Source organism: Malus domestica, chromosome 15 (assembly GCF_042453785.1).
Source record: "Malus domestica chromosome 15, GDT2T_hap1".
NCBI classification, from domain to species: Eukaryota; Viridiplantae; Streptophyta; class Magnoliopsida; order Rosales; family Rosaceae; genus Malus; species Malus domestica.
The window spans coordinates 20,929,469-20,944,913 of NC_091675.1; the positions used below are offsets into that span (position 1 = coordinate 20,929,469).

General features: G+C 40.3%; 2 protein-coding genes across 4 annotated transcripts; one reads left to right on the plus strand and one right to left on the minus strand.

Moving 5' to 3' along the window:
- Positions 1 to 1,542: 1,542 nt before the first annotated feature.
- LOC103415945 (probable ubiquitin-conjugating enzyme E2 18) lies at positions 1,543 to 11,756 on the plus strand. Its single transcript, XM_029094103.2, has 6 exons — positions 1,543 to 1,732; positions 1,826 to 1,929; positions 2,212 to 2,314; positions 2,456 to 2,519; positions 3,373 to 3,461; positions 11,285 to 11,756. The coding sequence occupies exons 1-6, from the start codon at positions 1,703 to 1,705 to the stop codon at positions 11,378 to 11,380; spliced, it is 486 nt and encodes a 161-aa protein (XP_028949936.1). The 5' UTR covers positions 1,543 to 1,702; the 3' UTR covers positions 11,381 to 11,756.
- Positions 11,757 to 12,116: 360 nt separating this feature from the next.
- On the minus strand, positions 12,117 to 14,845 carry LOC103415944 (proteasome subunit beta type-4). Of its 3 annotated transcripts, none has more exons than XM_017326968.3 (7): positions 14,711 to 14,845; positions 14,559 to 14,623; positions 14,301 to 14,377; positions 13,470 to 13,599; positions 13,164 to 13,323; positions 12,862 to 13,047; positions 12,117 to 12,413 (listed from the first exon to the last, which is right to left on the minus strand). In XM_017326968.3, the coding sequence occupies exons 1-7, from the start codon at positions 14,714 to 14,716 to the stop codon at positions 12,300 to 12,302; spliced, it is 738 nt and encodes a 245-aa protein (XP_017182457.1). In that variant the 5' UTR covers positions 14,717 to 14,845; the 3' UTR covers positions 12,117 to 12,299. The 3 variants fall into 3 exon arrangements, with proteins under 3 accessions (XP_017182457.1, XP_017182456.1, XP_070670993.1); XM_017326967.3 differs by having other exon boundaries at positions 14,559 to 14,626; positions 14,711 to 14,826; XM_070814892.1 differs by having other exon boundaries at positions 14,301 to 14,360; positions 14,711 to 14,805.
- Positions 14,846 to 15,445: the final 600 nt, after the last annotated feature.

Sequence of the window (15,445 nt, forward strand, 5' to 3'; positions counted from 1 at the left end):
AATGGCTTAAAGAAATTGATCTTCCTTTAACTGCTTAGTGTGGAACTTCGAACATTACTAAAAGCAATTTTTGAGCAGAAAGTTGCCTCAGCTGCCCCTTAGGTTTGATTTGGTTTTTAATTCAGCCGACCATATAGACTCATCGTTACAACAATAGTTTAAAAACCTCAATGTTAAAAGAGGTTTCAAGTTTTACCAAAAAAAAAAAAAAGAGGCTTCTAAGTTGGAACTTTCCAAACCGCTGACAAATAATATTGAACCTAATACATGAAGTTGGGTGAAAGTTGAACCTTAGTTAAAATCAAGATCTAAATATATCGATATTATCCCGATATTTCCATCAAAATTTTCGTGTTTTTGGACTACCGATATTTCCGATATCATCGATATTTTAGACCTTGATAGGAACTCTATGACTCATGTATCTTACTATGCAATGTATAAAGTGTAAAACATTGTACTAATTCATTATATATAAATGATTATGGTGTGTCTAAACTTCTTTCATTAATTACTACATATTTTCTACATTCACAATGTTTGCCAGCTCGCTATATAATCAACTTAAATCAGTTAAATCCATCATGCAATGCATTTCCTTCAAATTTTTTTATGATAAACTAATAGATAATTGACTAAATAAATATTATGCAAAGTTTCAATAAAAATTTCCAAGTTTTTCTTACAATTTCCGTGGTTTTTATTCTATTTTTATCGATATCGATAATATCTCGATATTTCCATTGAAATTTTCGTGTTTTAGATTACCGATATTTCCGATTTTATTGATATTTTAGACCTTGGTTAAAATATACAAACTGCCTTTCGGCTTTCACTTTCTAAGCTAAGTGGCCACTGGCCAAGGCATATACTGAAATAAGAAAAGATAATTTGCCACTAGGTCTGATGACAACGAATCACATACAAAGTAGTCGCAATAGGATCTAATTTCCAAAATCTATTGAAAAAAGCTTTCGGTATTGTTCACTTTAACGAAAAATTATATTTTTACACTAAAAAGTCAATCTTGATACTATTTACTTTACCCTTGATTTTGTCTTTATCGTTAAAACTCAAAGTTTTTAAGCCATTTTCATTAGTTTTCCTTTGAAAAAAATGCCAAATAAAAAAACTAGAGAGAGTAAGGTAGCTCAATAGTTGGAAACGAATTTCAAGTTCGTATTACACACGGTACGTTTCGAGTTTAATTCATAGTGCTAATGTATTACACGATGGTGACTAGGGAAAGCGGAAATGTCTATGTGAGTCTTTCCGGCCCCCAAAAGGACGGACTGCCGTGGTGAATAGCTGGTTCTCTTATTAGAAGACGAAAAGACGTTGTGCGGCGAGGCGCACACCAAGAGAGCCTACTTGGCGAAGAAAAACATATGTGAATAAAGAATGGGAAGTGTTATTAATACTCCAAAAATCTCATTCTACATTCTTTACAATTGTGTTTTTCTTTTCTAATATAGAAAGTTTGGAATGTGAATAGATTTTTAGAATGATAATAACAACCAAAGAATAAAAAAGATATAAAAATAAAGAAATCGGAGACGGGGGAACACCCAACACCAGTTGTGAAACCAATCGTGGCCCCCTTTGTCCCTTTCCCCGTCTCCCCCTCCCTCTCCCTCGTCAACACCTCCACATTCTCTCTCTCTCTCTCTCTCTCTCTCTCTCTCTCTCTCTCTCCCCAAGCATGACCAGCTCCTCCGCCTCCGGCCGCAAGGTTTGCCCTAATTTCACACCAATCACTTTTCCATGCAATTTCTGTTTCTGGGTTCTGTTTTTTGATTGGGTTTTTGGGTTTTGGATTTTTCAGACTTTGAGTAAGATTGCTTGCAATCGGCTCCAGAAAGAGCTTCTGGAGTGGCAGGTCAATCCTCCCGCGGGCTTCAAGCACAAAGTCACCGATAATCTCCAAAGGTCTTCTCTTTTGTTCTTCTACTTTCTGTTTGTTTCTCGAGAAAGGATGATTCATTGGAATTGGAGGAATAGTAGGATTCAGAATTTACATAGTCTTATACTTATTGGGTCTTTGGTTTTGGGTATAAATTACCGCCTTTTAAACTGTTTTGATGAGGGAGATTGAAATTCAACTGTTTAGGGTTTATGTTGTGTATTTTTGCCTTCAATGTTTGTGTTTTTCTGCTGCAATTACTTTGGTTCAATTCAATTACTGTTTTTTGGGGATTTGTGATCCAAAAGGTGGGTGATTGAAGTCAATGGAGCTCCTGGAACTCTCTATTCTAATGAGACCTTTCAGCTTCAGGTCGATTTTCCTGAGCATTACCCAATGGAAGCCCCGCAGGTCTGTGCAAATCCATCTGATTGTGTGATATGAATTTGCTTCAACATATATTTGCAAATTAGTTGTCTTGGGTAGTTTTGATTTTCATAAAGCTGGTGACTTAACCGGTTTTGGTTTGTAAACTTGTGGCGGCTTGAACAGGTTATATTTGTCCCTCCAGCTCCACTACATCCTCATATTTATAGCAACGGTCATATTTGTTTAGGTAATCTATGGGTTTCAGTCAAGCTTTTGATATCTGATTTGTATTTAATTACATCACAAAAATTGTTCTTTTGCTGGATTGCTTCACTCACTCATTTGTTGAAACTTGAAATTGATACTTGTTTTTACAATGGACTTACATCTTCCGTTGTTGCTTCAATTTTTTTAACGCATAATTTATCATCATTGTTTGAAACATGTGATAAGTGTTGCCCGAAAGTGCTGTACCTTTATCTCAATCTCTTGCTGAAAAGATGTAGTTTTCAGCTAGCTAAACAAATTTTGTTTTAGATGATAAAGCCTTCACTCCTTTATCAGCTGTCGTGATGACTTTCAAGACTGTATTGCAGGAGGAGGAGGAGGGAGATAAACGGAGGGAAGTGGGGGAGGGAGAGAGAGAGAGAGAGAGAGAGAGAGAGAGAGAGAGAGAGACTGGTTGTACATACTAAATTATTTTTCTGGTATTGCCTAGTAAAGCTTGGCAATGGAAATCCAACTGAGTATTGATTTTCGCTGTAGTTTACTAGGCCATGGAAATCCAACTGAGTGTTGATTTTTGCTGTAGGTTTGGTTGGTCACTGCCTTTCTGAATATGTTCAGTCTGTTAACGGAGCTAAATTTGTATTTACCAGAGATTTGAGTAATTATATTAGATACTAAACCGGGGATGGTATACTTTAACAACATCTTTAGGTTGACATTACTTACTGCGTGCTGTATCAAACAGTATCTTGAACCATTATGAATCCAATGAGTGAAAGTTTTAGTTATACTGTATTTAAGACAATATATTGTTTCATTTTACCCTCACGGCCTCACATGATGTGATCTATTGTTGATATGGAATTTTGTAGATATTTTGTACGATTCATGGTCACCAGCCATGACTGTTAGTTCCATCTGTATTAGCATTCTCTCCATGCTATCAAGCTCCACCGTGAAGGTTTGTGTTGTACTTCTTTAATTTTTGCATTTTTGGTGATTTCAGTTCTTTTAACTAGCAAGCTAGATCATGTCCCGTCATTTATTCTGCTAAAACATTCAAACAGGGAAATAACCAATCATTATTTTGTGAAAGATGGACATTCCCTAATTGATTATGAATTAAATGGTCTAATACAACAACAACAACAACAACAAAGCCTTTTCCCACTAAGTGGGGTCGGCTATATGAATCCTAGAACGCCATTGCGCTCGGTTTTGTGTCATGTCCTCCGTTCGATCCAAGTACTCTAAGTCTTTTCTTAGCATCTCTTCTAAAGTTTTCCTAGGTCTTCCTCTACCCCTTCGGCCCTGAACCTCTGTCCCGTAGTCACATCTTCGAACCGGAGCGTCAGTCGGCCTTCTTTGCCCATGTCCAAATCACTGGAACCGATTTTCTCTCATCTTTCCTTCAATTTCGGCTACTCCTACTTTACCTCGGATATCCTCATGCCCAATCTTATCCTTTCTCGTGTGCCCACACATCCCACGAAGCATCCTCATCTCCGCTACACCCATTTTGTGTACGTGTTGATGCTTCACCGTCCAACATTCTGTGCCATACAACATCGTTGGCCTTATTGTCGTCCTATAAAATTTTCCCTTAAGCTTCAGTGGCCTACGACGGTCACATAACACGCCGGATGCACTCTTACACTTCATCCGTCCAGGTCGTATTCTATGGTTGAGATCTCCATCTAATTCTCCGTTCTCTTGCAAGATAGATCCTAGGCAGCAAAAACGGTCGCTTTTTGTGATCTTCGCTAGATTGCTCCGGTCATTAGTGTGGATAAGTATATAAATGAATAGAGATAGGAAAGCAAACACAAGATGTACGTGGTTCACCCAGATTGGCTACGTCCACGGAATAGAAGAGTTCTCATTAATTGTGAAGGGTTTACACAAGTACATAGGTTCAAGCTCTCCTTTAGTGAGTACAAGTGAATGATTTAGTACAAATGACATTAGGAAATATTGTGAGAGAATGATCTCGTAATCACGAAACTTCTAAGTATCGGAGTGTGGTATCGTCTTGACTTGCCTTATCTGTCTCATAGGTAGATGTGGCATCTTCTCTGGAAGTACTCTTCCTCCATCCAGGGGTGGTATCTTTAACTGGTGGAGATGCACAAGGTAATGTATCAATTTCACTTGAAGCTTACTTGTAGTTTCAGGCTTGGTCAAGCGCAATACAAACCATGTAGTAGGAGTCTCCCAAGTCGCCGAGCTAGGGGATCTGCTGAAAGAGGTGACAGACAAGGTAAGCAATCAGAGCTCCGGCTGATTGTTCACCTTCTCCCCATCTTGCAGCAGCATGAAGGATAAAGAGAAGAAAGATGAGAAGAGATGATATGGGATACTTTTGCTTTTGAAGAAGTAACTTTCCACAGGCTTATTCTTGAACTGAGCTGGAGGGTTTTCTGGTTTCCTCCAGAGCCGACTGAAGAATTTGAGGGTCAAAACAAGTCCATCAAATCTAGAGTACGTTCGACCCTGCTGATATGGGATACTTTTGCTTTTGACAGAGTAATGGATGTATCGGCACGTGTGCTGTTACGCTTGTCTCCACATGCTTCCTTGTATCCTTCGCACTTGCCCTATCTGTTCCTCAAGCAGATGCGGTATCTTCCCTGGAAACATAAGATGTTGAAGATGAGTACTCGAGAGCAATGCCAGGTAAGTAATCAGGTAAGGGGTTCCAGGCAGTCAGTTCCTGGCTGGAAGCTTGATTCCAAGTGCTGACTGATTGCTCTCTTTCTCCTTGTCTTGCAGGTAACAACAAGGCCAAAGGAAAAGACAGGGAAAAAGCATGATATGGGATACTCTTGCTTTTAACCCTGATGATATGAGATATTCTTGCTCTAGTATAGCTTGTTTGCAAAGGTATTATCGGGGGGAAAGAAAGCTGAATATTTCGAAAGGCTTCGTTGGGAGTGCCCTCTCAAATATGAGGAAGGGTTGAACATTTTTGCAGGTCTGCCTGTCCGTTGGGGATGGAGGTCGACATATATAGGAGTCTCCCTAACAACAAGTAGTAATGCTATTCCTTTACCCTGCTTGGTCATAGCACGGTAGTGGGAGCTGCCAGCTTCACATGTTTTAACTCTGTCAGAGCACTTTGAAAAAGTGGTTTGTGCTCTCGAGAAGTCTTCGACAGAATGCCCATAATTTCCGCAAAGCTGAGTGTGCGTGTGACAGGTGCTGACAAGGCTAGAAAAGTAGGTGCCTCTTCGATTTCTGAGATCGGCCCTCGTGGTCTCTGAGCAGCCCAGCTTTTGAGAAAGCGAGCGTCTCTTCGATTGATTCGGAGAACGATGCATCTTCGATTTTTAAGAAAGCAATCATGATGGGGGTCTGGCTCTCGAGATTCGGGGAGCAGTGTCACTTCGATTTTTGAGAAAGTAATCATGTTGGGAGTCTGGCTCTCGAGATTCGGAGGGCGGTGCCTCTTCGATTTTGGAGCAAGCAATCTTGTTGGGAGTGTTTTCTCGAATGTGAGTAAAGGTTGGGCATGTTTGCTAGTCTACCTTGCCACGAAGCACAGAGGTTGACACACAGGGATTTTCCAATTATCCAGCAATGGTACTGTTCCTTTACCCTCTCTTCGATTTTTGAGAAAGTAGTCATGTTAGGAGTCTGGCTCTCGAGATTCGGAAGACGGTGCCTCTTCGATTTTGGAGCAAGCAATCTTATTGGTAGTGTTTTCTCGAGTGTGAGTAAAGGTTGGGCATGTTTACTAGTCTACCTTGCCACGAAGCACAGAGGTTGACACACAGGGACTTTCCAATTATCCAGCAGTGGTACTGTTCCTTTACCCTTGTGGGTAATAATATGGTAGCTAGACCTTCAAAATTTATGGGTCTAAACTTTGTTAGTGCTGTTTCTTTGCTATTCTTTTACCTTTCTTGGTCAGAGCGATGTAGTGGGAGCTGCAAGCTTTACGTGCTCAATTTTGGCAGAGAACTTTGGCAAAGTTATCTGTGGTACCCATGAGCTAGTGTTGCGTGTGGGAAGTGGGTGATTGAACAGTAAGATTCATGTGTTTTCTACTTCCTCAGAAGTCTTCGACAGAATGCCCATTATTTCCGCAAAGCTGAGTGTGCGTGTGACAGGTGCTGACAAGGCTGGAAAAGTAGGTGCCTCTTCGATTTCTGAGATCGGCCCTCGTGGTCTCTGAGGAGCCCAGCTTTTGAGAAAGCGAGCGCCTCTTCGATTTCTGAGATCGGCCTTCGTGGTCTTTGAGCAGCCTAACTTTTGAGAAAGCAAACGCCTCTTCGATTTCTGAGATCAACCCTCGTGGTCTCTAAGCAGCCCAGCTTTTGAGAAAGCAAACGCCTCTTCGATTTCTGAGCAGGCGCCTCTTCGATTTCTGAAGATCCGTCGAGTGCAGATTTTTATAGGGGCTGGCATTAAGTTCCAAAGCACACTTGAAATCTCCACCAGTAGAAGCTCCATTCTTGCACTTCTAAGATCTTGATTTGTCCAACCTCTTCTCTCTTCAACACCTTTGAAAATGTCTGGCCCCTCCGACCGTCGTTTTGACTTGAACCTTGTTGAAGAGGCAGCCCCGCCTTCTCCAGACAACATATGGCGCCCATCCTTCGTCTCCCCTACTGGTCCTCTTACCGTTGGGGATTCCGTGATGAAGAATGATATGACTGCTGCGGTGGTGGCCAGGAACCTTCTCACTCCCAAAGATAACAGACTACTTTCCAAACGGTCTGATGAGTTAGCTGTTAAGGATTCGCTGGCTCTCAGTGTTCAGTGTGTAGGTTCTGTGTCTAATATGGCCCAACGCCTATTTGCTCGAACCCGCCAAGTTGAATCATTGGCGGCTGAGGTGATGAGTCTCAAACAGGAGATTAGAGGGCTCAAGCATGAGAATAAACAGTTGCACCGGCTCGCACATGACTATGCTACAAACATGAAGAGGAAGCTTGACCAGATGAAGGAAACTGATGGTCAGGTTTTACTTGATCATCAGAGATTTGTGGGTTTGTTCCAAAGGCATTTATTGCCTTCGTCTTCTGGGGCTGTACCGCGTAATGAAGCTCCAAATAATCAACCTCTGATGCCTCCTCCTTCTAGGGTTCTGTCCAGTACTGAGGTTCCGAATGATCCCCCTCCGGTGCCTTCTCTTTCTGGGGCTCTACCGACTGCTGAGACTTCTCCTAAGCAACCCTTGTGAAGGCTCCCTCTTGTTTGTTTATTTTGACTCATGTATATGTACACATTTGTAGCTTATCGGGGATATCAATAAATAAGTTTTCCTTCATTTCAACGTATTGTGTTAAATACACCAAAACCTTCTTCGCTAAGTTCTTTGAATTTTCTTTTGTTGAAGCTTGTATGTTGAAGCTTTCTGAGTGGAGCATGTAGGTTGGGGTAGTGTTCCCTTAATTTCCCGAGTGAGGAAACTTCTCGATTGGAGACTTGGAAAATCCAAGTCACTGAGTGGGATCGGCTATATGAATCTTAGAACGCCATTGTGCTCGGTCCTGTGTCATGTCCTTCGTTAGATCCAAGTACTCTAAGTCTTTTCTTAGAGTCTCTTCCAAAGTTTTCCTAGGTCTTCCTCTACCCCTTCGGCCCTGAACCTCTGTCCCATAGTCGCATCTTCTAATCGGAGCGTCAGTAGGCCTTCGTTGCACATGTCCTAACCACCGTAACCGATTTTCTCTCATCTTGCCTTCAATTTCGGCTACTCCTACTTTACCCCGGATATCCTCATTCTTAATCTTATCCTTTCTCGTGTGCCCACACATCCAACGAAGCATCCTCATCTCCGCTACACCCATTTTGTGTATGTGTTGATGCTTCACCGCCCAACATTCTGTGCCATACAGCATCGCTGGCCTTATTGCCGTCCTATAAAATTTTCCCTTGAGCTTCAGTGGCATACGGCGGTCACACAACACGCCGGATGCACTCTTCCACTTCATCCATCCAGCTTGTATTCTATGGTTGAGATCTCCATCTAATTCTCCGTTCTTTTGCAAGATAGATCCTAGGTAACGAAAACGGTCGCTCTTTGGTATTTCTTGATCTCCGATCCTCACCCCTAACTCGTTTTGGCCTCCATTTGCACTGAACTTGCACTCCATATATTCTGTCTTTGATCGGCTTAGGCGAAGACCTTTAGATTCCAACACTTCTCTCCAAAGGTTAAGCTTTGCATTTACCCCTTCCTGAGTTTCATCTATCAACACTATATCGTCTGCGAAAAGCATACACCAAGGAATATCATCTTGAATATGTCCTGTTAACTCATCCATTACCAACGCAAAAAGGTAAGGACTTAAGGATGAGCCTTGATGTAATCCTACAGTTATGGGAAAGCTTTCGGTTTGTCCTTCATGAGTTCTTACGGCAGTCTTTGCTCCTTCATACATATCCTTTATAGCTTGGATATATGCTACTCGTACTCCTTTCTTCTCTAAAATCCTCCAAAGAATGTCTCTTGGGACCCTATCATACGCTTTTTCCAAATCTATAAAGACCATGTGTAAATCCTTTTTCCCATCTCTATATCTTTCCATCAATCTTCGTAAGAGATAGATTGCCTCCATGGTTGAGCGCCCTGGCATGAACCCGAATTGGTTGTCCGAAACCCGTGTCTCTTGCCTCAATCTATGCTCAATGACTCTCTCCCAGAGCTTCATTATATGACTCATTAGCTTAATACCCCTATAGTTCATGCAATTTTGTACGTCACCCTTATTCTTGTAGATAGGCACCAAAGTGCTCGTTCGCCACTCATTTGGCATCTTCTTCGTTTTCAAAATCCTATTGAAAAGGTCAGTGAGCCATGTTATACCTGTCTCTCCCAAAACTTTCCACACTTCGATTGGTATATCGTCTGGGCCTACTGCTTTTCTATGCTTCATCTTCTTCAAAGCTACAACCACTTCTTCCTTCCGGATTCTACGGTAAAAAGAGTAGTTTCTACACTCTTCTGAGTTACTCAACTCCCCTAAAGAAGCACTCCTTTCATGTCCTTCATTGAAAAGATTATGAAAATAACCTTTCCATCTGTCTTTAACCGCGTTCTCTGTAGCAAGAACCTTTCCATCCTCATCCTTGATGCACCTCACTTGGTTTAGGTCCTTTGTCTTCTTTTCCCTTGCTCTAGCTAATTTATAGATATCCAACTCTCCTTCTTTGGTATCTAGTCGCTTATACATATCGTCATAAGCCGCTAACTTAGCTTCTCTCACAGCTTTCTTCGCTTCTTGCTTCGCTTTTCTATACCTTTCACCATTTTCATCGGTCCTATCCTTGTATAAGGCTTTACAACATTCCTTCTTAGCCTTCACCTTTGTTTGTACCTCCTCATTCCACCACCAAGATTCCTTTTGGTGTGGGGCAAAACCTTTGGACTCTCCTAATACCTCTTTTGCTACTTTTCGAATACAACTAGCCATGGAATCCCACATTTGGCTAGCTTCCCTCTCTCTATCCCACACACACTGGGTGATTACTTTCTCTTTGAAAATGACTTGTTTTTCTTCTTTTAGATTCCACCATCTAGTCCTTGGGCACTTCCAAGTCTTGTTCTTTTGTCTCACTCTTTTGATATGTACATCCATCACCAACAAGCGATGTTGATTAGCCACGCTCTCTCCTGGTATAACTTTGCAATCCTTACAAGTTATACGATCTCCTTTCCTCATTAGGAGAAAATCTATTTGTGTTTTTGACGACCCACTCTTGTAGGTGATCACATGTTCTTCTCTCTTCTTAAAGAAGGTGTTGGCTAAGAAGAGATCATATGCCATTGCAAAATCCAAGATAGCTTCCCCATCCTCGTTTCTCTCCCCAAAACCATGGCCACCATGGAAACCTCCATAGTTGCCTGTCTCCCTGCCCACGTGTCCATTTAAATCTCCTCCTATAAATAACTTCTCCGTCTGAGCAATTCCTTGCACCAAGTCTCCAAGGTCTTCCCAAAATTTCTCCTTCGAACTCTTATCCAACCCTACTTGAGGTGCGTACGCACTAATCACATTGATAAGTTCTTGTCCTATTACAATCTTGATTGCCATGATTCTATCTCCTACCCTCTTGACATCTACAACATCTTGTGTCAAGGTCTTGTCCACGATGATGCCAACACCGTTTCTCGTTCTATTTGTGCCCGAATACCAAAGTTTAAACCCTGAGTTTTCTAGATCCTTTGCCTTACTACCAACCCACTTAGTTTCTTGTAGGCACATAATATTTATCCTTCTCTTCACCATAACTTCCACTACTTCCATAGATTTTCCCGTTAAGGTTCCTATATTCCACGTTCCTAAACGCATTTTGCTCTCTTGAACTCTACCCTTCTGTCCTAGCTTCTTCACCCTCCCCCGTCTAATAGGATCAAAGTACTTCTTTTGTGTGTCCCGTGTAAAGTTGATAGGAGCATATGCTCCCAAACAACTTTGAGTGGAGTCGTTCGAAAAGAAGTTTCTATGGCCCCCTTGCTCATTTAACACTGCATCCGGGTGCCGATGGAGATACAGCGACCCTTGCTCATTTATCACTGTGCTCGGGCCACACAGCGCGCCACTTACGGGTGACGCCCTAGCTTTAGCGCGATTTTGTTCTGGATTTATTTTCATAAGGATTCGACGTGATCATGGAGTGCCGGCTGTCGACTACCTGACGCCCTCCCCCTCCTCCTTTATCCGGGCTTGGGACCGGCAATGTAAGATACATAGGCGGAGTTAATTAAATGGTCTAATAGATTGTAAATATTTTGGGGATGTGTATCTGAAGCCCTTTTGTGTATGCCTGCAGCAACGCCCGGAAGATAATGATCGGTATGTAAAGAATTGTAGAAATGGCAGATCTCCCAAGGAAACGAGGTGGTGGTTCCATGACGATAAAGTGTAATAACCATGCACTGTCTTCCGTCATTTGTCAAGAAATTAGAGTAATTGGCTTTCCTGTTCGAAGGACAACGAAGACAAAAGAAAAGAAGCAATTATAAAAACTGGGAGTTGTCCCTATTGCTGAGTAACTCTTATAAATTGACAATGCCCGGTACTTGTAAAGAGAAGGGAACAATTTGTGTTTCGACTGATTTGTAAGGAACAAACTGAGGTCAGAAGTTGGTATAAGCTTTTATAATTTAAGCCCCTTATCTTCCTGAGTTTTTTTTTCTAGACTTGTATGCTCGCCTCTCGTAAGGGAAGTGATTACTGTTGTCATGTGTCTTCCTGGATTGTTATACCATACTAATACTGTCGTGTGTTGAGTGTTTTTCGTATTTTCAGTCTTGTGATTGTGTATGATTAGTCTACGTATACTTGTCTCACGAAACACATTTGCTGCTTTAGGGATTTGTTACCATTGATGAGAAGTGATGCTGCTGTTTTGCTTTAGGGATTTATTCCAATTTGTGTGCAATATTCAGGTTAAGTCGTTTATTTTCTGAGCACCTCTGGAAGTGAAATTCTGTGAATCTCTTTCGTCTTTCAAGGTTTACAATTTTCTTGAATGTGCAATATTCAGGGGAAGTCGTTCAATTTAGCACATTTAGCACACTGCCTTCCTGTAAAACGATCAATCTCTTCTTCCTTACATGCCCAAGCACACGCATACGCATAATATCGCTCTCTTGTCAATATGACAGAAGATAAAACTTGCAAATCACATATTGCCCAGATAATTCAAGAGAAAAACAGACGTCTCTTTTAGTATCACTACAATAAGTTCACGCTTGTCGAGTGGTGCAACGCCAAAATAAAGCAAACGATGGGTATTCCTACAACTCTAGAAACACACCAAACATTAGCTCCGAGTTGGCTCTCTACCATGACCCCTCAGCACCCAATGTTGGATTCTCGAAAGCAGAGAAACCCCAGAACGTCTTCAAAGAGTAGGGCTGAGAGACCGTTGCACCTTCTTCAGTGATTTTAGCTATCTGCAATTACACGTTTGAAATGTGTGATCTTACGGCAGCTAGGATCCAGGACTAGAAAGCTGAAATTAGGAATCCATAAGAAGCACACCCTAGTGCATTCTCTCACATAACTACTGAGTGACAAATCACTAGTAAAAAGAAGTATTCGAACGTGCACGCGTGTGAAGAGAGAGAGAGAGAGAGAGAGTTATGAGAACTCTTATGGACAGCATAGCAAGGTTTATCAGGTTCCATACAAAAGGTTTATAAATGCCGAAAAAGATTGAAGACAACAGACAGGTGGAATATATGCCAGTTAAAGAAAATAAACAGATAGACACATACGAATTCCCACTTGAATTGCTAGTAAAAAGACCTGTTGTTCTAAACAGCCTAAAAACAAAGAAATCTATAACTTATTTATGGATTGTCAAAAGATAGAGAAAATAACGTTATGCAATAATTATACCTGAAGCTTGTTCACAGCAGACCGATCTCGATAGAGAAGGACACGCATGCATTTCTCCAGCAGCTTTACACCCTCTTCGAAAGTCAAGTTCTCATGCCACTCATCGCGAAGAATAGGCCGTGCAAGGTGATTTCCAAATCCCGTAGCTACATGATCATCCTCAAAATTGACACCTATCATGCTAACCTGAAGATAAAAAGTATGACAAGCAACTAAGTCACCTGATTCAGGATTTCTATTCTTGGAAAAAGAAAAACATATCTTCTAAAAGCACACAGCATGAAGGTTTATATGAGGCCTACCATGCCAAGATACTTCTGTCCATTTTTCACTCCACCAAGGACAAGAGAGTTCCACAACGGATTGAACTTGTTACGCCTATTGTACATCACACGGGTCAAATAGTTGTGCACCTCTTTAGGTCCCAAAGAGTTCCCATCATTCCACATGTTGTCGTACAGGCTACAACCAGAAAAATCAGAATGAATAATCCTTTAACCAACTGTTTCAAGTAATACAAAGAATCATAGAAAAAAGCACAATGAAAACATTAAGGAAGGTAGCTAAACAGTAACCTTCATATTTTTTTCTTAATCAATAATACTTACACGAGCTCATCCAGATAATGTAATAACTCCTGAAAGTCACTTATTTCTCCACTTGCACCAAGAACAGAATGCTTTCCAATTGGCTTCATTCGCTCCACACTCTTGTATCGCAGGGTAGACCCATATGAACCTATCAACAAATCCATAATTTTAATACAATTAAGAAATATCAACAGACACATAAAAAGGAACATACATGGGTAAATTTTGAGTAATGAACTATTGGATCTCCAAAGCCAAAAAAAGAAATGATTTGCATGACTGATATAGAGATGACCATAACATAAAAATAGAAGAAATGAACTACGAAATGAAACAAAAATTAAAATACCCTTTTTATTCTTCATAACTATAAACAATAATGAGACAGACTACAAACTGCTAGGTCTTTGTTTTATTGCTCCATGATATCTTGGAGCTTTCACAAAAATGCGAGAAGTTAAAATCTGTTTTTGATTCTACCAGTTTAGCCATTAAATATCGTCACTTTATTTCAACCACATTAGGGGATCTAAAACTCAGGAAAAAAAATCTATACACAGCATTAACATTTGAACTATTTCTCCTTAAGATAGAATGAAACAAATACTATAAGCCAGCTCGAACAACTTCAAAGATTTCATAACAATTTTCACTATAAGAAGCTAAGAGAAAGGGAGCAAAGAGTCCCACTTTTTCTTCGAACCCCAGAAAAAAATCTATGTACAGCATTAACATCAATTTCTAGTTTCCCAGTAACCAAACAACAATTTAAATCATATAATGGGCCAAAAAATAAGAAAAATAAAAACTTGTTTTTGTGATGCAATGTTAATGGAATTGGAAGCAAACCTCCCATATCAGCAGCCATCAAAATTCCATCTTTATACTTGAGAGCCACAACAGATGTACCTGTTACATATGGGTACCTTCAAGCAAAAAAATTATAAAAAAAAAAAAAAACACACAAAAAAAAAAACACAAAAACTAAAATTAAAGGATTGAAATTTTCATACAAAAAGCTAAATCCTCAAAACCCCAAATACCCAAATCCCCATACAAACCAAAATACACATGAAAAAGTAAAAATGAAACATTAAGAAAGCATACAGGGTTCTCTGCGAGCCTTCAGGATTGCACAGTAGGCCGGGTTTGGATTGGTTCGACTCCACCAACTGCTAAAAGATAATTAGAAAAGTTAAATCAAAGTCATTAAACAAAAATCTGGGACTTGGGAAATCGAATGGGTGCTTGAAACTTACACTCATTTTTGTTTTGGGAGATTTTGAAATCGCAGCTTTTAGTTTCCAGCACCTCTGTTCTGTTCTGTAGTAATTTGCTCCGGCCTGCGATGTGGCCTTCTTTGGTGCATTTGAATGAGTTTGTGACCAAAAATAAAAAGAAAGAGGGTACAAAAAATTATTATTTTCTTTTCGCTCAACAAATTGCAGGATGGTCCAGGTGGAAATGGACTGAAATTTTAGGCCCAACAATATTTTATGACCAGCCCAGTTTATATAATCTAATTGCTTTGAGTCTACGTTGTATTAAATTAATAAAATAATTAAAAGAAGGGTTGTTTTATTTAAACCCCACAATTTGTTGAAAACACCTCACATTCAAAATTTATTCTTACAATTCCAGCTTTACCCTTCATTTTGTTGAATCCACCTCACCTCCCACCCACAAACAATAAAATCCCACAGCTACCCACCCCACAACCACAACCACAACTTTGCTGATGACCCCATTCAATTTTAATTTTCTTTCTTTCATAGTTATGCTTTTGTTTGGCATTTGACATAGGGTTGAGGGGAATGATCACACATGCATTGGGCTACTACGATTATGGATGAAAATGCAGCCTATAAAATTGTTAAAAACCCCTTTCCATCATTTCCATGATAGACTGTTTGGATGTTGTGATGAAATTTTTATGTTTCCCTGATAAGTTAGTTTAGATTTATAAAATGTATAGCTAATTGCATGAAATTTCA